General features: G+C 41.2%; 1 protein-coding gene across 1 annotated transcript in view; it reads left to right on the top strand.

Annotated features, from left to right (window-relative positions):
- The first annotated feature begins 8,025 nt into the window (after positions 1-8,025).
- The window catches only part of LOC135708871 (uncharacterized), a 33,405-nt gene continuing 20,211 nt past the window's right edge, over positions 8,026-21,219 (top strand). Inside the window, exons 1-7 of the mRNA XM_065231047.1 lie at positions 8,026-8,313; positions 17,794-17,994; positions 18,052-18,353; positions 18,417-18,593; positions 18,652-19,012; positions 19,072-19,702; positions 19,766-19,946. Coding sequence (XP_065087119.1) covers positions 8,308-8,313; positions 17,794-17,994; positions 18,052-18,353; positions 18,417-18,593; positions 18,652-19,012; positions 19,072-19,702; positions 19,766-19,946 — 1,859 coding nt within the window. The 5' untranslated portion in view covers positions 8,026-8,307. The remainder of the gene's footprint in view (positions 8,314-17,793; positions 17,995-18,051; positions 18,354-18,416; positions 18,594-18,651; positions 19,013-19,071; positions 19,703-19,765; positions 19,947-21,219) is intronic.

Raw genomic sequence — 21,219 nt, 5'->3', positions numbered from 1 at the left:
ATCTTTAGAAGAGGGTAGGTGGAAAGTTCCGTCAGAGTACTGCAGTATGAAAATTGAATAGAAGTTGAAAATGAGCGAAGGGCCATTAATGCGACAGTTTTTAAAGTCAGACGCACATCTTTTGCCTAACCCGTACGATGTACTTGGAGACTTGAAGTATGTCCGAGGGGGACGACACATCTAAATCTCAAGTTTAGATGATCAACAAATCTCACACTAGCGAATCAATCTTCGAAAAATCTTCTTTCATTTTCTCATCTACTTGCATCGCACATCATCTTTTTGCAGGAAATCTTCAGAATCGTCATCAATCTTCTTTCTATCTACTCAGCGTGTGTGCAGCCACAGCAAAACACAATCTTTTCTGCATTGTAGATAGAGTCGTCCCCCTCGAGTATGTCTTCAAGTCTACAGGCAAAAGATGTGCGTCCTCCATTTGCTCATAACTGACTGCGGCTTTGGAATAGTTCTAGCGACGTTTCATCACTACCTAAAGCCCCACGTTGCGAGAGCATTTCCAGTCGATTGTGTGTTATAATGCAATTCTTCTTTACCCAACTATTGTGTTGCTTGTATTTATTTGTCCGTATACAATATAAAAACAAGCACATTTCATGCTTAGATTCCTTTTTACTTCAAGAAAACCTAAATCCGTGTTAGCATTTCAGCGGCAAAAACTGTTCAGTCATCAGAAATCTTTCAAAAAAGTGAATTGTTTTGATATGAGATACCGGGGAAAAATACGCTCAAAACATGCACTTGAATCAGTTTTGTCCTTTAGACTATTGTAATCCACTTTCTGGGTATCTCATATTTTATTTTTTAATATGAAGTTTAAATTCGGAAAATTTTATATTTTATTACAAAATCTGGGGTCAAACATGCACTCCTATAAATGTTATCAACTTACCTTACCATACCTTACCAATCAGGCTAAGGCCTTGTTGTCCTCTGCTGTCCGAAGAAGTCGTCTCCACTCTACTCGATCCATGGCCACACTTCGCCAGCCTCCTAGTCTGCGAAGGGTCCGCAGGTCGCCTTCTACTTGGTCGATCCACCTTGTCCGCTGCGCGCCTCTTCTTCTTGTTACTGTTGGGTCGCTTTCTAGAACCATTTTCACTGGGTCGTCGTGCGGAATTCTTACGACGTGCCCAGCCCATCGTAGTCGCCCATTTTTGCAATGTGGACGATGGTTGGTTCTCCCAGAAGCTCGTGCAATTTAGTGGTTCATTCGCCTCCTCCACGTTCCGTCATCCATCTGCACGTCACCGTCAATCTGAACACGGGGTGGGAGGCTAACGTTGTCTTCCCTAGAACCTCTTCCTTTCATGTATTTTGTCTTTGATGCGTTGATGGTCAGTCCAATCCGCCTAGCTTCAGCCTTAAGTCTGATGAATGTTTCCGCCATCGTCTCAAAGTTCCGTGCGATGATGTCAATGTCATCGGTGAATCAAAGAAGCTGGATAGACTTTCTGAAGATCGTGCCACTCGTGTCTATCCCAGCTCTTCTGATCACACCTTCTACTTAACGCGATGTTGAATAGCAGACACGAAAGTCCATCACCTTGCCGTAACCCCCTTCGAGATTCAAAGGGACTCGAGAGTGTCCCCGATACTCGAACAACGCACATCACTCGATCCATCGTCGCCTTGACCAATCGCGTCAGTTTATCCGGAAATCCGTACTCGTGCATAATCTGCCATAGCTGATCTCGATCGATTGTGTCGTATACGGATTGGAAATCGATGAACAAATGATGTGTGGGCACGTTGTATTCGCGGCATTTCTGCAGAACCTGCCGAATCGCGAAAATTTGATCCGTGGTAGCGCGGGCACCCATGAATCCCGCCTGGTATTGCCCCACGAACTCTCTTGCAAATGGTGACAGGCGGCGGCATAGAAATTGGGAGAGTACTTTGTAGGCGACGCTCAGCAGTGCGATCGCGCGGTAGTTGCAGCAATCCAACTTGTCGCCCTTTTTGTAGATTGGGCATACGACACCTTCCATCCACTCCTCCGGTAATATCTCCTCCTCCCAAATCCTGGCAATTACCCAGTGCAGCGTTCTAGCCAGTGCTTAACCACCGTATTTTAATAGCTCACTTGGTAGTTGATCTACACCAGTTGCTTTGTTGTTCTTCAGCCGACCGATCTCCTCCTCAACTGCTTGAAGATCAGGGGCCGGTAGCCTGTCATCTTCTGCGTATGCTCCAAGGTCTGTTGCCGTGCCACCTTCGTTTTCTGCTGCTTCGCCGTTGAGGTGCTCGTCATAGTACTGCTTCCACCTCTCAATCACCTCACACTCGTTCGTGAGAAGGTTACCGTCCAAGTCCTTGCACATATCGGCTTGCGGCACGTAGCCTTTGCGCGAACTATTTAGCTTCTCATAGAACTTCCGTGTGTCGTTTACGCGGTACAGATTTTCCATCGCCTCGCGATCTCGGTCTTCCTGCTGACGCTTCTTCCTTCGGAAAACCGATTTTAGTCTGTTCTGCACTTGTCTGTATCAGCGCCAGCATTCTCGCCCGTGCTGCATTCTTCTCCTCTACAAACAGTTTGCATTCGCCATCAAACCAGTCATTTCTTCGGTCCGGGATTGCAGTACCTAGTGCCGCTGCAGCAGTACTACCAATGGCGGAACGGATGTCCCTCCAGCCATCTTCAAGAGAAGCTGCACCAAGCTGCTCTTCCGTGGGTAGTGCAACTTCCAGCTGCTGCGCGTAGTCCTGGCCAACTCCGGCGTCCCGTAGTTGCTCAATGTTGGGTCGCGGCGTTCGACTTCGACGGGTGTTATGCACCGTCGAGAGTTTTGAGCGCATTCATACTGCAACTAGGTAGTGGTCCGAATCTATGTTCGCACTGCGGAACGTGCGGACGTTGATAATGTCGGAGAAGAATTTCCCGTCGATTAGAACGTGATCGATTTGGTTTCCCCGAGAGGCTGCAACGCGTTGTCGTTCGATACGGCATGCAGGCTGTTTGGCCCGATTGCCGGTCTATACATTGCCTCCCGCCTGAGTGTTCATGTCGCCGATGACGATTTTGACGTCCCGTAGCGAACAGCCGTCGTAAATCTGCTCCAGCTGCGCATACAACGCCTCTTTCTCGTCGTCGGGTCTCCCTTCGTGTGGGCATGTTATCAATAGTTTTTAGAAGGCATAAGCTGAATAATAGAAGACAAGATGGCTAATTCTGAGATAAGAGGTACTGACTATTTGAATCAGTGAAGTATCATAATGGGAAAGAACTACAGAAAATGTAGGATATAGGGGAAAAATAGGCTCCAAACATGCACTTATCACAGCGTGCGCCGATTGACATTTTTCCCAAAGGAAGTCATGTGTTACAATGTGTGGTTTCAGCGGCAGACAATTTCAAACCTTTTTGTTAAGCAAAATCCCCAGTGTGCGTTGGTAGCATTGGTGCTCAGTACGGAAAACAAGATCGACGGAAAACAAATCAAAGAAAAAACTACAAGGGACAGCCCTATGGGGTTGTACGCAATGGTGACGTAGGACTACTTGGTCTTATATAAAGGGTGTCCACGATGAAATTGCCACACACAAAATTGATTCGCAAAATTCGAGTTTTCATCCGATTGCCATCAAATTTTCAGGGATTGAGAAATAACTATTAAACTTCATTTTACCATTTTACTCGTATTTTATTTACAGTCCATACGCAAATGCCCGCACCTTGGCCTTAACCCCGGCCATAAGATTCTGCACAACCTGTGAATCAACCGTTTTTTGCATGTAAACCCATACTTTCTTCAGTTCCTCGACTGTCTTCACTGTCTTAGGTCGTTTAAGAAGGTGCTGCTTCATAATCGCCCAGTACTTCTCGATGGGGTGGAGCTCCGGAGTGTTGGGAGGGTTGAACATTTTCGGCACGAAATTGACCTTATTGTCCGCATACCACTTCAGCACGTCCTTGGAGTAGTGGCATGAGGCCAAATCCGGCCAGAAGATTGTTGGGACGTTGTGGGCCTTCAGGAGAGGAAGCAGCCGCTTCTGGAGGCACTCTTTTATGTACACCTGTCCGTTCATCGTGTCCTGGGTCACGAAAGGTGCACTCCGCTTCCCGCACGTGCAGATGGCTTGCCAAACCAGGAATTTCTTCGCAAATTTGGACATCTTCTGAGTGCGGACATGCTCCGGAACGCTGAACTTATCCTTGGCCGTGAAAAACAGGTTGCCGGGGATCTGTTTGAAGTCGGCCTTCACATATGTTTTGTCGTCCATGATGCAGCATTCAACTTTCGTCAGCATGTTGAGGTACAACTTCCTGGCACGGGTTTTGGCGGACTTGTTCTGCTTCTCGTCGCGATTAGGGGCCTTTTGTACCTTGAACGTTCGAAGCCCAGCCTTAGTTTTGGCCTTCTGGACAAAACTTCGGCTTAGGTGCAGCTTCTTAGCCACATCCCTAACGGAGGCGTTCGGATTTCGGTTGAAGGCCCCAACTACGCGGTTGTGATTTTTGGTGTTATACGGAATACTTTTTCCTTCACTTCTGGGCTTCCGATCGGTGGTCAACCGTTCCTCGAACCGCTTAATCACTCGCGACACCGTGGAATTCGCGATTCCCAACGTTTGAGCGATGGAACGATGCGAGAGATCCTTGTTCTCGTGATGAATGCGCAAGATTTTATCACGCACGAGCTGTTCTTTCGACTCCATTTCCGCGAGTTTTGATCACAGGACTTTAAAACTTGCAGGATGTAAATAATGCACTATGAACTAAATCCACCCAAATTTTCATTATATTCTACCCAACGGTTAAAAAGTTAGAGCAAGTTCATAGTGTGGCAATTTCATCGTGGACACCCTTTAATAAATCTTATTTGTTAACTGCAGCTGGAGCTTGTGTTTTGTGCAGGAATAGGAATTTGAGCGGGGTTCTCTCTGTTTACACTCTTTTGTATGACGCGTTTGACAAAGATGGTCCACAGCGACTCACGAAGAGCTACTGATTCCGATCAATAGCGGTGCGGCTTCTTCTTCCTTCTATGGATGCTTATGTGGGCTGCAGCTCGCTGCTTACAGGCAGCTTTTCGTTGTGTACTGGAGAACGATGTCAACGCCACGTGCCTAAAGCACTGCTGCTGCTGCTGCTGATGCCGACGACCGGACAACACCACACACGGTGATTGGAACTGAATTCGATCAGCGGTTGTGGGCAGCCTTGATAGCAAGCTGCTTGTGGGGAGCCTTTCGTTGTGTACTGGAGAACATCACCACTCACCACCGTTTGGTGAGACCGGATGGAATTCAACTATGAAATCTGTGTTGGGGAAATCGCTTTTCCCAGGCAATCGGTGATAATTTGAATTATCATAGTAACAGTTGTACGTGTAATTTTCAAGAGTGACATCTTGAAGAAGTCCTCAATTAAACAGATCTTCTTCTTCTTCGCATTTCAAGCTTATTGCATATCGCATATTAGCTTATTGCGTGCTCTCAACTTAGTGTTCTAGATGCACTTCCACAGTTATTAATTGAGAGCTTTCGATGCCTGTACCATTTTTGCATTGATATGATTGTGTGGCAAGTCCAATCATACTTCTATGCCCAGGGAAGTCGAGAAATTTTCCAACCCGAAAAATTCCTAGACCGGTCGGGAATCGAACCCAGCCGCCTCCAGCACGGTCTTGCTTTGTAGCTGCGCCTTTACCGACTGAGCTAAGGGAAGCCCCAATTAAACAGATGCGTAGAAATATTTCTGATCGATTGGTGATAAAATTATTGAAATTGGTCCAGGGGCAGCTGAGTTATTAACGTTCAAAATCTTTCATAATTTTGTTACTTGTTCCATTTTGGTTTTTCACAAAGTGTACCCCCATATAGAAATCACAGACGTAGTCCTACGTCATTGTCACAAAAATGATGGCCAAACTATAAGGAACAGCTTTGTAGAATACATTTTTGGTCTAAAATTTCAATTTCAGGCTCAAAACTTATCCTTCCACCTAAATCTGCATTCTGGACCACTGTGCAATGCTATTACCAACACTAGGGGGCCACTCATTTGAAGCTCTCCTCTTTTAAAGAGGGGAACCAGCCTCTGGCAGAAATCCTCTATAATAAAGAAAAAAATGTTTGGGCTACAAACAGAAAATGTTAAAATTCATTTGGTTCATTATTTTACAAGAAATAACAATTTTCAAAAGAGTTAGCAAATATGATTCGTTTGACTATAAGTACGCAAACTTCTTACAAACAGAATCATTCAAAATAATACCAAGATGTGAAATTTGAATTTTTGATACACCAGCAAAAATAAATTCCAGAATTCCATACAAAGTCTGCTTTGATCGATTCTCTTCATCGACTTTCTCTTTTGATAACCACGGCTATGCAAACAGCTTTTGTGCTTTCTTTGTCACATAGCATGATAAAGGAGGTTTTTATCTATCGTCCAAATCGTCAAATACAACAGGGAATGTGGTTGCAGTTGAGTTATTAACGAAAGAGAAAGTCGATGAAGAGAATCGATCAAAGCAGATAGGCCCTTTTTCCAGCTCTGTATAGAATTGTGAATGCACATACTGGAAAGTTACAGCACTTTGAAGTTTTTGGAGTGGCAAAAAAATTACGATGATTACTTTATTATTGCCAGTACAGTACATAAAGGATGTTTATCTCATCCCAAGCCTCATTTATTTGGATTTAAATTATGTGCAATTAAGCTGGATCTTGTCAGTCATGAAGTAGCAATTACAAAACTCGTTTATCCATGTAAAACGTTTGTTTTCGAAAATTGTATGCAGTGTAAACCTGGGTGTCATCTGTAATGTAGTACTATTTTATCGGTTTTAACCAAAACAGCATATAAGCCTTTTCTTCATTTATGGACAGTGTAGTTTCGAAGGAAAAAACATGTGACACGTCAATTTGCTTTAACCCTTTGTCTGTACCTCTAACCTTAATTTGTCTAAAGCTAAGTTCATTGCTGGTATTAAATAAAATTTGAAATATGTCTCAACTAAGAGACAGCCATACCAAGAAGAATTTAGCATGTAAAAATGTTAGAGAAAAAATAGATTTGATGAACAATCAAGATTGCAAAAATTGCCTGGGGTCATATTGAAGCCAAGATACAGACAAAAGGTTAAGTGGACCCTACACGTTTGCTTTTATTGGCAATAATCGTATTGTCAATACATTCTATATTGACGTCAATACATCGGTATTGACAGTAATTCTGTATTCACATCATCAATATAATTGTCAATAGTTCCCCTTCGCGTCAATATATTGATACGTGTGGGGTTCGCTTTAACGACGAATTGGAATCTGAAAATTTTGTGTTTCAACCTTTCAACCTACGGAATGTTAGTGCCTTAAGCAGCGTGCGCAACAGTTAGGTTGCCTATGGGTAATTTTCCACACACAGAAAACAGGTCATCAAAACTTTCCACAACCAGTCCACTATATTGAACGATGAACACGCATTTTTTTGATTCGCAAGATCTGCCATTTCAACCGCTGCTTTTTTATCGTCATCGTCTTCGTCGTCATTCTACATTGGCACTACAACTACTGTTCTAGAGGTAAAACGGATAAAGGACCATTCATAAATGACGTGGCATTTTTTGTCGAGTGGAGGAGGGCTCTGCAAAAGCTAAGGTGTGAAGAAGAGATCTCAAATGTGTATAAAAGTGCTACGTCACTTAGTCATGCCCCCTAAATAGATTAACTATGATAAAAGCAACATGATTACCGGTATTAACGTGGGTATCAACTTAATCACTATTTGTGGTGCGGCGATTATTTTTAGCTGGTATGCTTTCAGCTCAAAGATTGTTTTTAACTTTTCATAAGCGTTTATAGGACTAAACCATAAGATAAAACAAAAACAAAATAAATTGATTCGCGGTTATTCCAGATCTACAACCTCGCTATTCTGATCGACCGAAAACGAAGAAACCTGACCCGAGCGCCTGTTGTTAGTGTGGTAGTTCTCGCTCCATCTCGATCCACCAACCGACATCTGTACAACGCAGCAGACGATCGTCAGGTACTTAATAAGCTGTTCATTACTTTGCCGATCTTTCTTCGATAAACTCAACCCTTCGGGAATTGGCTACCTGGACCTGGGGTTGCGAAGCAATATTAGTTGCAATTTTTATTCCACGCCGGTCGGATCGTGACTTCGGGTGCAAGTAAAAGTTGTAGGCACGCGTGTTGTCTGGCATTAGGGCGAGAGTGATTAATCGATCGGGGTGTAACGTGCAAATGGTAGTGCATTAGACGGAATTTAAGTGAAGAAGTGAAATTGAACTGCATGTTACTCGGGAGGCAGTCATGAAGGTTAATATAGGCTTAATCAATTTAGAATGTGAATAATGGCTCAATTTGAGAAATCTTACGACGGAAAATATAAAAGTTCATTTGTGCTAGGAAACAAGTTAAAGAGACTCAAACAATCTTCATGCATCCTTCTCGTCGTCGATCGCCTAGGATCAAGTTTCAGTACGTGTGGGGAAATACGTATATGTCGGATTATAGTGCGCTCGGTTATGAATACATTGATAGTGTTTTTTTTTAATTTATGAAACTGTTCATAGCGCATTAAGCTTTACGACTCTTTGTTGGTTCTTTCTGTGTGCTTTATTTTATTTATTTTTTATCCGTCGATCTTGTTTTCCGTACTGAGTACCAATGCTACCGACGCCAGGGGGCACACCTCTTACACCTAAACCCTACCTATCGACCCATCAAACTCATGGACCGCGGACGGCTTTACTGCCCTTCCGAAGGAAAACGGGATCAGTGATTTTATGCCTCAGAAAATCCCGACGGTGCCAACTGGGATTTAACCCAGGCCCTTTGGAGTGAGAGGCAGTCACGTTTATCACCGGCGGCGATGTACCGTGTGCTGCATAACTTCACTATAAATTTGATTTTAATAAGGAGCTATCGTGATCAAATTCATTTGAGAAAATTGAAGAATTTATAAATCAAGTATTCAACACTTTCTTCATCATCGCATTTGCGTACGTATTTTGGATTGTATTGGACAATGCCAAATTTACAAAAAATAAATGATAATGCTGTAAGAAGTGTAGGTAGGTTTAGCGTGTAGTAACGGAGCCCGAAATCACCTAAATACCTATAGGGTGGCAATGGCTTAGTCAGGTGGTGACTGTTTTAATCAGTTGAAGAAAAATGGGCCTAAATCTGCTACGAGACAGTGATTGTGAACCGAGAGCGGACGGTGAGAAATTTGAAGTAAGACGCAAATTAATATCTTGTCTATTTCGATTCGTCTTCCGATACGGTATTCCACGCATACAAAACCAGGTATTGTATCTTATACATGACGTCCCCATGCACACTATTGCCACATAGCGAGATAATCCTCAAATAATCTGCCCACCATTTGGAAAGCCTTGGTCAGCTTTCATCTATAAAAGTTAAATTTTGATCTAGTACTAATCCAAGATATTTCACTTGGTTTGACCAGGATATTGGAACTCCGTTCATAGTGACTATGTAACTACTACTAGGTTTCAAAAACGAAAGCTCTAGGCTTATGTGGAAATATTATAAGTTGAGTTTTGGAAGCGTTGTTAGAAATCTTCCATTTTTGTAAATAAGAAGAGAAAATATCTGAACTTTTCTGCAGTCTGCTGCAAATAACACGAAGACTTCTTCATGTAGTGGAAATGTCTATGTCATCGGTGAACAAAGATTTGTGGCAACCCTGAGGCAAATGAGGGAGGTCCGAAGTGAAAATGTTATACAATATAGGCCCAAGAATACTACCCTGAGGAACTCCTGCTCTAACAGGTAGTCGTTCAGATTTGGAATTTTGATAATTTACTTGCAGAGTTCTGTCAGTTAAATCATTTTGAACTAATTTCATAATATAGAGTGGACAATTAAACTTTTCCAATTTAGCAATCAAACCTTCATGCCAAACACTGTCGAATGCTTTATCTATGTCTAGAAGCGGCTACCAAGCCTTTGGGATTTTCCTTATTAGAGAGTTGTATAGATTTTTCTCCTTTAGTTTACTTAATTCTTTGGTTTTTACTAGTTAGGTAGGTTCCGATTCAACACATTGTAGTTTCATTTTCATACCTGTGATCTTGACTGTTTTACCTGGGGATGATTTTTATAAGTTATTTAGTGGGAATGACACTGATGAAGACTGCACATTGTAGTCGAAATACGTATCTGTCATGGATACCAAAATTAATTAAGTGGAATTAAATGGAAGAGAACCCTTTTTGCTGTTTTATTTAAGCATTTCCGCTAACAACCCATTTTCGTTACTTCATAACTCTATAGAGTTGATGAGTAGTTGAATGCCCATGGCGAAATCCAAACTGCTCATCTGCAAAAAAAATGAGCTCGTTTTGATGTGAAGCATCATTTTATTCAAAATTATCTTTTCAAAAAGTTTATTTTTTGAAGAAAGCAAACATATTGGACGGTAGCTACATAGAGGTAACTGTTGGTAGCTAGCAACTTCAGCTGGATTTTAATCCGGCTTCAAAATTGAATCATCTTTTGCGTTTTTTGATTTATTAGGAAAATAGGCCAAATAATTCTTCGCAAAATTTGTAGCTCAGAAAATATCAAGCAACTTTGTTTGAAAAAAAAACGTGTTTTATTCAAGAGTCCGATCTAGAACAAAATAATGTTTTACATCAAATTTCTAAGCAGATTGCCTGCAGATAACGTTTAGAACTTTTGAAGACGCAATGTTTGCCACGCAGATCTGGTATATCCAGCATAATACGAGCGCTTATGGCCACCACAATCTGACTGAGTTTTTGGTAGAGAACATATGATTTGACGTTTGGGTTGTGTTGTTTGACGTGTAAACGTTCAAATTTGAACGTTTACACGTCAAACGACACAAGCCAGATTTCAAATCTTATGTGCCCTGCCAAAAACTCAGTCAGATTGTGGCGGCCATAAGCCATAAACTTCGTCCAAATCAGTCCCCCAGAAATTATCAAAAATATTTTCCCGAGAGAAAATATTCAGATAATCTAGAGAAACCTGATTGTCAACAGGAGTTGTAAGACCCAAACTGAAATTATGGGAACTTTCGAATTGCTTAGGAAGTTTCTGTGCTTTTCCGAATTTGTGATCAACATTTTACCATTATTTTCAAAAGTTTTGTTCCTCAGGGCAGAGAATCACTTTTTAACCACCCCGATGGCCAATTTAAAGTGAAACCTTAAATTTAAGGAAGTTCAAAGGTTCCGTGTGAAGAGCATGTAAATCGGAAGTGGTTATCACAATAGTAGGGGCCTTTTCCTTTTTGGGATTAAGCCGATATTTATTCAAATATTGCCAAAAAATAACTCTTAAAGCTCGATGAATCGATTTATTGTCGGACAAATCCACGATTCGCTATCAATTCCGGTAGTCAATTAGGTCACCAATCCTCCGTGCAGATATTTTGGTTGCTTCCAAAGTTCCAGCTTGTAGGGTTTGAAATAATCACAAAAGCAGGTTCTCAGCAGCGTTGCCAACGATACCGATTTTCGAACTTGATACCGATATACAGATAAGGATTCACAGAATACCGATTTATGGGATTTTATAACTATTGATACCGATTTTTTTTTAATATTAAAAATTATTATTGCCTGTCCGTGCTGAGCTGTCAGAGAAAACTATTGTGAGCGACTTTTTGAATATCTCAAATTCTTTGAGTCTGTTCAAAACAAATATTCATCTATATAAATGTCTTATGCTTGATACTCATTCGACTAATGTTTACATTCCCCCGCCGGTTTTGTCTACCCATGAAACGAGAAACAGCTGATGGCTCATCTCGATAATTCGTGGGAACCAAGAAATACTTTTGTTCAGTGAACAAACAGGTCCATCAAAAGATTCTTTTTTTCACTTCCTGAATTTCCGAAGTTTCTACCAACTTGCCGCTAGAAACTTTCTTCCACCTAGCCCCGTAAATTATTTCCGATTCCTACCGGAAACTTATTTCAACTCCCCTTGGAAGCTTCTTCTGGCTTCGCTCGAAAGGTTCTTCCATTTTCTCCCACCAGTTTTCTTTTTCAACTTGCGCGGAACTTTAGGGATGCCTCCAAAGTTTTATTGCGGTTCCACTAGCGTCAGGAAAACTGCATGCATTGTTAAGAAGTTATGGGTAAGTTTAAAGATCTGTAAAGGTAACTTGTGTTAAAATTCGTGAACCCGGGAAACTTCGACCGGGATTTCAAGAAAATTCTGAGAGCACAAGAAAGTCTAGAGACCTTCAAAGAAGATAAGAGATTTTCCGGTAGTTTCCCAGTACTTCATGAACGATCCGACAACTTCAAAACAGCCTCATTCACTTAAGAAAAATTGCAGGAACCTTCAAGGAGTTTCGAGGAAGCATGGGATATTCCGAAGTGCATTTCCGAAATTTTCCGAAAAATTCAGCAATATTGCGGGGTCTTGTTTTATGAATATTAGAAAAATTTCAGGATAAAGAACTTCAGGGAATATTGTTCTAACATCTCCAAGAAATCTCTTTATTCCGGATTTTTTCCCAACTACTCCTTGAAGTTTCTTTCGACTGTTCTGTATGCCGTCTGGCTTCCGACTTTCTCCAGAAGATTCTTTCAATCTACCTTAGGATATTTTTTCCAGCACCTTCAGGAAATTTCCTCCGTATGCTCCAGGAAGTTCGATTAAACTTCTACCGAATGTGTCTAGAGAATTCTCCCAGAAGTTTCTTTCGTCTTCTTCTGGAAATTTCTCCATAGATTTTTTCCAACTTCTATTCGAAGGTTTTTCTGAGCTTCTTATGACTTCCCCTGGAATTGGCTATTCCAAAAATTCTTTACTATTTCCGATTTTCGAATCTTTTCTGGATTCCTCTGGATGTGCCATACGATTTTTTCTGAAAGTTTTTTCAAATTTTTGCCTGAACTTTCTCAATATTTGTTTTGCATGGCATCCGGGATGATTTTCCTACTTTTCTTAGAACTTTCTTCAAACTTCCGTAAGAAGAGCTTCTTAATTCTTTCTCTGTGAAATTTTTCGGCATCCTGGACAAGCTAATTCAAACTTTCCCGGACATTATTTCTGACTTCTTCTGGAAAGCAAGTTTTGCGTTCTTAGTCCAATAGTATTAATTTTCTCCTACAAGAACGGCACAAATATAAAATGAATTAAAATCGTAATTACCGATAAACACCGATTTTTAAAACATTTCATACCGATTAGCTAGAAAACAATCTGGCAACGCTGGTTCACAGGATAGTGACAGTAAAGAGCCTGAATTTACAAAAAGACGAGATGTCAAAATTGGAGCAATCGATTGTCTGTCAAAGTCATGGGAGAAGTCATTCCAATCGAGCAGAAGACCTGTCAAATGGATAAGATGTCGCCTGTTTATAAATTCAGGCTCTTTAAGTGACAGTTCTCATCACGCTACACACTAAAAATAATATCAGCATAATGCTCGATAATTCTTACACCTTCAAGATAATCGATGAATAGTGGATGAAATCGGATAATATCTACAGGCACGCGTTAATTCATAACAAATGGAATTGATCCAAAACTAATTCGAGGAAAATAAGCAAATTTAATTGACATTCGTTAAAAGACATATAGAATGGATCACTTTCGTTCCCCTCACATTACCAAAAATTTTTAATGGAATTTTGCCTCGATGACAGAACATTCTTATCATCCGTGAGCATATCAAATTGATTGTTCAATTGAATTTCATCATAAGGGGGCCAAGAGATTGTCCTTTTCTTTTACGTTTAGGCGCCATGGCGACAGAAGAAGGTTTCTCTAAATCGACTTCGAAGCAGATTACTATAAGAAGGCGAATGATCGAAGAGGAATTTTCCAAATCGATATCCAAACAGGTAGTATAGGGTCCAAACAACGATCGAATAGGAATAATAATCGAACAAGATAGAAAATTTATAGGTAATATGTAGCACGGGAAGTGCTGTACGGAATAATCATAAACACGCAGTGAACATTCAATTGTCATGGGATACGTTTGATAATGATTAGTAATGAAAATTTCTACTATTTTTTGTTAAGATAATTTGACAAAATCACTGATATAGTGGTTTACAACAGCCTCTATTTTTTTTTCGCTAGAAGTCATCTGAAGTTGATGTAGAAGTCCTCTGTTGCCAAGTGAAAAGAAAGGGAATCTTTCGAAAACCGTGATGCGCGTTCAACTGTTTTTCTCTTGGCGTGACTCATTATACACCGCGTGTAGGAAAATATAGTTCACTAGTTTGTTCTATAGATACCATAGATTCCATAGATAAGCGGAGGAAAAGTATAATGTAGCCAAACGAACTGTCAGTTAGTGTAGCCAAACGAGCATGACGTCATCATGGTGCTGTTTGAGGGAGAAGTATTGTAATATTATAAGCACAAAACGCTTTCCACACTCCACATTCTGATTTATTTCGCGGACAACGGAAGAAAGAAAGATAAAGCAAACCAGTGCTCGATTCATTGGTGCAAAGAATTGGTTTGCACTTCATTTTGAAGTTTTGCCCACCTTACAAAACAAAACTGCACATCGAAGAGCTCTATGATGGCATGAACGTTTTTCACGGATGCCAGAAAGAATATTTATTTTTCATGGTTGCCAAAACAACTTTTTGTGCCTCCGCTTATCTATGGAATATATAGTATCTATAGTTTGTTCTATAGTCGCTATATTCATAGTCTGGCGGATAGAATCTCGGGAACCAATTGAGCTGTCATATAGCGGAACAGCTATTGCGATCAAAACTTCGGAAACCCTTTTCTCGTGATTCAAGGCTCGCCTACGCAAACTAACATCTTTGGGTTGGGGAAAGTTTCCCCTATCCGATGATGCTGGTAGTTTTCGATCGATTGGCGAGGAAAGAATAACCAACGTTTATAAAAGTTGATAGTACCTTTTCAATTGTTGGTCTACAGTATTTTGAATTGGTTCCGCTTTTTGATAGATCAAAATTCTATCCACCAGACTATTCATATAGCGACTATAGTTTGTTCCACGTTTGAAGCAATCATCTGCCTAGAAGGAGGCTTGCTGAAGCCACCACCATCGGTGGTGTCAGCACTGTAGCCTATAGTTTTTATGCTGTGTTTATATGTGCATTGACGACACGTATGCGTTAAAAAATCTTGTGTGAATAATCATTAATGAAACTTGAATTGTTCATGATTAGCTTACCTAATTTAAAAATTATATAATACATATTTAATTCCTACAAGTACGCGCTTGTTGAACATTTATCACGATTATTTTGCCACACAACAAATCAAACATCTATGTGAACGGAGCATAATTTCTCAATGTTAGCATCAGCTGTCTTAAGGCCCACGCACATTAGATCCGGATCGGACGCGATGCGGAAAAGTGACCGCTAAATCTATTGTCTAACTGTCAAATTTACGTCAACGCAACGCAAACGGATCTAATGTGGGTGGCCCTTTAGATTGGCAGATAATCGAGCCAAAGAACCAACAGCTTTGGCTTCAAGCCAAATGTTCGTGGATGACGTTTCTGCCACCGGCTCTTTAGTTTGAAGAAAGCGATCGAGTTTTGCTTTGCACGGCCAATCATACCAACTCAGTGACCGAGATTAATTGACTCAGAGAATTTTCTTTCCATACGAAATTTACTCAGATTTGGAATAAACTGCAGTTACTCATAGCTTGTGTTTATTCCAATCCATAGTTTATTCCAATTCTCCGAGTCAATTAATCTCAGTCGCTGAGTTGGTATGATTGGCCGTTTGGATCTCGGTTTGGATACGGGATGAACAAATACACGTTTGAAACTGAAGTACTGCTAGAATCATACTGGTAGGCTTATAAATTACTGTTCTGATTGTTGATCTTTTCCTCTCTCGATGGTCCCGTCAATTTCGAGAAATAAAAAGATGACAGTACTTTCATAACCATGAGGATACAAAAACCGGGTTAGTCAGCATCCCTTTTTTATAAAAATCTACCACAAAAAAATTCGCAACTCCAGATCGATGAAAAGTACTAGATTTTGGATAATTTTCCTGGTCTGTAACAAGGTATAAAAACTTAAAATATTGTTATTTTTGACAGGATCATGAAAATTTTTCCAATAAAGATCGCATATGTTAAAACATTGGTCCGACTTATAATGTTTTTCGAGTGAGATGCTTATGTTACTGATACATGAAAACGCCTGGGAGTTGTGTTCAAACAAACTTAATGTCTAATTAAATCGGAAAATGAGACTAACAAAATGTTCAAACAATTCACCTTTGCGATGTCACGATACACGAAATCGATACTAAACGATCAAACCAGTATTGTCTACCACGATTGCTGTCTAAAGGGTGATACGGTCAAAATTTGGTCAAGGGAAAACGCGTGTAAATCGGTGAAATCGTTTATTTAAAAAATCAAATTAAATTTCTTTTTCATGTTCAATTAGTATAAAATTCAGGAAAAATATTCAGTTAGGCTTCCGCTTTTCCAAATCCGAATTGCCGGGCCTTACGCTTGACCCCTGCCATCAGATTTTGTACAGCCACCTTGTCCACCTTCTTCGCCGCAGAAAGCCAGTTTGCCTTGAACTGCTGCTCGCCCTTAGCAGTTTTTTGGTCTTCTTTAGGTTCTGCTTGACAATAGCCCAGTATTTCTCAATTGGGCGGAGCTCTGGCGTGTTGGGAGGGTTCTTGTCCTTGGGAACCACCTGCACGTTGTTGGCGGCATACCACTCCATGGCCTTTTTACCGTAATGGCAAGATGCCAAATCCGGCCAAAACAGTACGGAACAACCGTGTTTCTTCAGGAAAGGCAGCAGACGTTTATTCAAACACTCTTTCACGTAAATTTCTTGGTTGACAGTCCCGGAAGCTATGAAAATGCTGCTTTTCAAGCCACAGGTACAGATGGCTTGCCAAACCAGATATTTCTTTGCGAACTTTGACAGTTTCATGTGCTTGAAAACATCTGCTACCTTTCCCCTTCCTTTTGCCGTATAAAACTCCTGTCCCGGAAGCTGCTTGTAGTCGGCTTTGACGTAGGTTTCGTCGTCCATTACCACGCAGTCAAACTTCGTCAGCATCGTCGTGTACAGCCTCCGGGATCGCGCTTTGGCCGTCGTATTTTGTTTATCATCGCGATTTGGAGTCACTACCTTCTTGTAAGTCGATAGTCCGGCTCGTTTTTTGGCTCGATGCACGGTTGTAGACGATACACCCAGCTTATTTGCTGCATCTCGGAGAGAGAGGTTAGGGTTTCGCTTGAAACTACCGGCAACTCTCTTTGTCGTCTCAGCGGCTTCCGGTTTTCGATTTCCCCCCGATCCAGACTTCCTGGCTGTCGACAAACGTTCCCCAAACACTTTAATTACATTTGTAACGGTTGATTTGACAACTTTTAGCGATTTTGCCAACTTTGCGTGCGAGTAGCTCGGATTTTCGCGATGCGCGAGCAAAATTTTGATACGCTGCTCTTCTTGCTTGGACGGCATTTTGACAACTGAACAGTGAATTCCAAAATCAAAATAGGAGCAACATTCTACACACACACACCTTCAAAATGAGGGGTGTTCAGGTTTTTTAAATGCAAAATTGAAAGAAATACGTCAAGTTGAAATTGACCAAATTTTGACCGTATCACCCTTTACGTCTATAATCGATTGCTCAATCGACTTATATAATTATAGCGTAGCAAAAGAACCAGTTTCAAGCGTACCGTTCCCACACGAGAGAACGATCCATCTTGGACGGCATCTTAGAAGAACCGGAAATAACGATCATACTTGCTAATTTAAAACCAAACTTATTGTTTCAGTACCTATTCCTGGTAACACTGCTGACAGTGGCAGTATCCCGGAGCCATCAGAAAACTTCTCCATGTCCTGCAGTTTTCAGCTACGATGAAAAGGATGACACATCGGACACGTGGTACGGAACGTTACGGTTGAAAACGAACGTACCACTTCACGGAATCTTTGTTGATGTCATTTTCGACGGGCAAGTTTACGTTTTTGGGGTATGAAATCAGATTGTTCCCACTACTGTTCCTAAAATTTACAATCGAAAAATTTAGCAGGCATATTTTAAAGACGTTACAACCAAGGACAACCTCCGCTTCTACATCGAGGACAAAACCTACCAATTGAATGCAGGGGAAACTATGATCTTAAAATTTTATGTCAAGCATTCGGAGTATGGACGAACCCCGGCAATACGGCAGATCCGCTTCAATGGACAAAACATCTGTGTGGATATTCCCATCGTGCGACCCACCACCATCGACCGTCATCAAATCAAACCGATTGTGGCCAGTTCGTACGACAAACCCATTGTTTATCCGGATGATCCAGTAAGGCGAGAGAATCGACCAAACAAGTATGATAATCTGTTATTGTTTGTAGTTGCAAATTAATGAGTTTGTAAAAAATAACATTACAGCAGTGATAACTTGCATGAAATAACCGCCCATTCAGTCCAAGCAATCAATCCCGCTGTTCAGCATGAATCTGAAACTAACCTTCCTGCTAACCATACTTACTCCACTTTAAATCCTTCTTACTTGAATGTAAAACCCAACTCGGTGATTACTGAAGACTCCTCTAAAGTGGAAACAAGGTATACGTGTGTTGTAGCTTTTATGCAAATTTATGAATGCAACAAAAATTCTGTTCAGATTTGCAGAATCATCCAACGTTTCGCATGAAACCAAACGACCTTCAGTCGAGGAAAATCACAATAACTACGACCCGATTCAGGATCCAAACATTTGGAAGAAAGCGACAACGGAAGCTTCGACTACCAGACCCATCCGCCAACCGGTTCCAAACTATGAAAACAATCGCGATACTAACTACTACGCCAACAGTAGGACTACACCTCCCAAAAATGATCACCACTACGTAGCCGATCGTACGACAACTACCGAAACGTCCTATTACCAGGGTGACTACCAGCAGCACAATTCGCGAAGTACTACCAAAAAACCATCCTACTTCCAGGGAGACTACGCTTTCATCCAACCACTGGAGACTTCTGTATGATTATTCGAAAATGTATCCTCATGCATAGAAATTCAAACTATTTTCATCCGCAGACCCACTACATCAATTCCAACGACGAAGACATCTGCGGTTCGGTCGTACCTAAAGCAAACCCATTGGTAACCCACGGTTCATCCACCCAGCATGCCCAGTTCCCATGGCATGGAGCCCTGTACCTTTCATCCGTTACTGATCTTCGATACCTCTGCGGATCGACGCTGATAGCGGCCCGGTATGCACTCACGGCAGCGCATTGCGTTGCCCTAGAGAGAAGCCGTCGCCCGGTAGAAGCCGACAATCTACTGCTCTATTTAGGCAAGACCAATCTCAAGAAGTGGAACGGTCCGGAACAGGACGCCAAGATCAATCGCGTCATCATCCATCCGGACTACAATCACGAACGTTTCTTCGCCGACATCGCAATGCTAGTACTGAAGCAAGATGTCAAATTCAACAACTACATCCGACCGGCCTGCTTGTGGAACTTCGACGAGGATTACAAAGCTTTGATCAACAAGGTGGGATTCGTTCCGGGCTGGGGCTACAACGAGCGCGGTTTGGTGAGCGAGGATTTGTCCTTCGCCCAGATGCCGGTGGTGGCGCACGAGACGTGCATCTGGTCCAATCGGGACTTTTTCAGCAAGGTGACTTCGAATACGTCGTACTGCGCCGGTTTTAGGAATGGTAATGAGAATATTTTGAATATGAGAAAAAAGATATTCTTTTGAGATTTTATTCTTTCTACAGGAACGTCGGTCTGCAACGGGGATAGCGGTGGCGGAATGGTGTTCAAACAAAGCAGCCGCTGGTATCTTCGCGGAGTTGTGTCGGTTAGTGCCGCGCTGCAGGACAAGATAACCTGCGATCCCAATCACTATGCTGTTTTTACCGATGTGGCAAAGTTTTTACGATGGATCAAGAGTTATATGTGAAGGAATGAAAAGTTTTAAGACTGTTCTTTTATATACAAATTTGACGATAGAATTATTGTCAATTTACATTGTATTTCATGAAATAAACTTAATTTTAATATATGTTTAATGTTGGATATCTTTTAAAGCGCTTTATTATTTGCGAAAATGAAAAAAAAAAAATTGTGCGAAATGGCACCATAATTATGATTATAAGAATTATATAATTAAAATAGTAAGTGTTTGTGCAACTGTCCACTAAGTGTGTACTTACCCTACCCGCCGTACTGATGAACACTACACAAACAGGTGCCGCTGGTAGTGGAATGAATGTATCGTCCTCAGTGTATTGTATCCATTTTCACTATCAATAAAAGCAATAGTTCGTATGCCTCCGCCATGGCAGGGCGGCCAGACAATCGTTCGTCTTTTACTTTTGATTTATAAAATAACACAACGTAGGAAAAGGTCCTGTCCGTGCGCGATCAGTAGGATTTATACTATTATGACATAGTTCTATAGTATTGGCGTTGACGGCACCGTTGAAAAATCGTCTCGTCTAGCAAAGATTGACAGTTTCTTGTGGAAATTTTCAGTGGAGTGAAAGGATAGTACGAAGTCCGCCATGTTTCACGCACAGTCTGACGTTTGCTTATGGATTTTACCATTGGAGTAAAGAGCTACAGAGTCGCCGTCCACGCTAATTAGATGTACACATGGAATCGAAAACGCCTTTATCATGACAAAATGGCATACGACATACGAGCCAAGGATGATCAGTAACGGCAGCACGAAAGATAAAATTGTTTGAAAGATTGTTTGCAACAAACCCGGTTAATGACTTAGCTTGTTCGGAATGGTGGATTGACATAGCCAAAAATATTCCATTGATTCACATGTATAATCCACGGTGTTTATTTCAGTTGAACTTCCAAACAATTTTATCTTTTTGCTTCCACCGTTTCGATCAAGCTATTTTGCAGAGAAAGTTTGTCATAACGACGCCATTACAGAAAACACAAAATCTGCTCATATCGTTTCAAAACGATGACACCGCAAAAAAATAAAATAAATAAGCTGCTAAATCTGCCTCAATCGTTTCAAAACGATGCCATCATCTGCCTCAATCGTTTCAAAACGATGCCATCATTGAAAAAAAAAAACCTTAATCGTTTCAAAGCGACGCTTTTGCAAAAAAATCAATTGGCCTCAATTGCTAGAAAATGACGGCACGATCCCTAAATAGGGATTTCACGCCAACTCATCCAGTGGTTGGCAGCACCCTCTCAG

The sequence above is a fragment of the Ochlerotatus camptorhynchus genome, unplaced genomic scaffold, assembly GCF_037179485.1.
Source record: "Ochlerotatus camptorhynchus isolate MF236.1 unplaced genomic scaffold, CSIRO-AGI_Acam_v1.1 ptg000033l, whole genome shotgun sequence".
In the NCBI taxonomy this organism is placed as follows: Eukaryota; Metazoa; Arthropoda; class Insecta; order Diptera; family Culicidae; genus Ochlerotatus; species Ochlerotatus camptorhynchus.
Note: the sequence above shows the minus strand (reverse complement) of the source record. Positions and strands in the feature narration are given on the sequence as shown.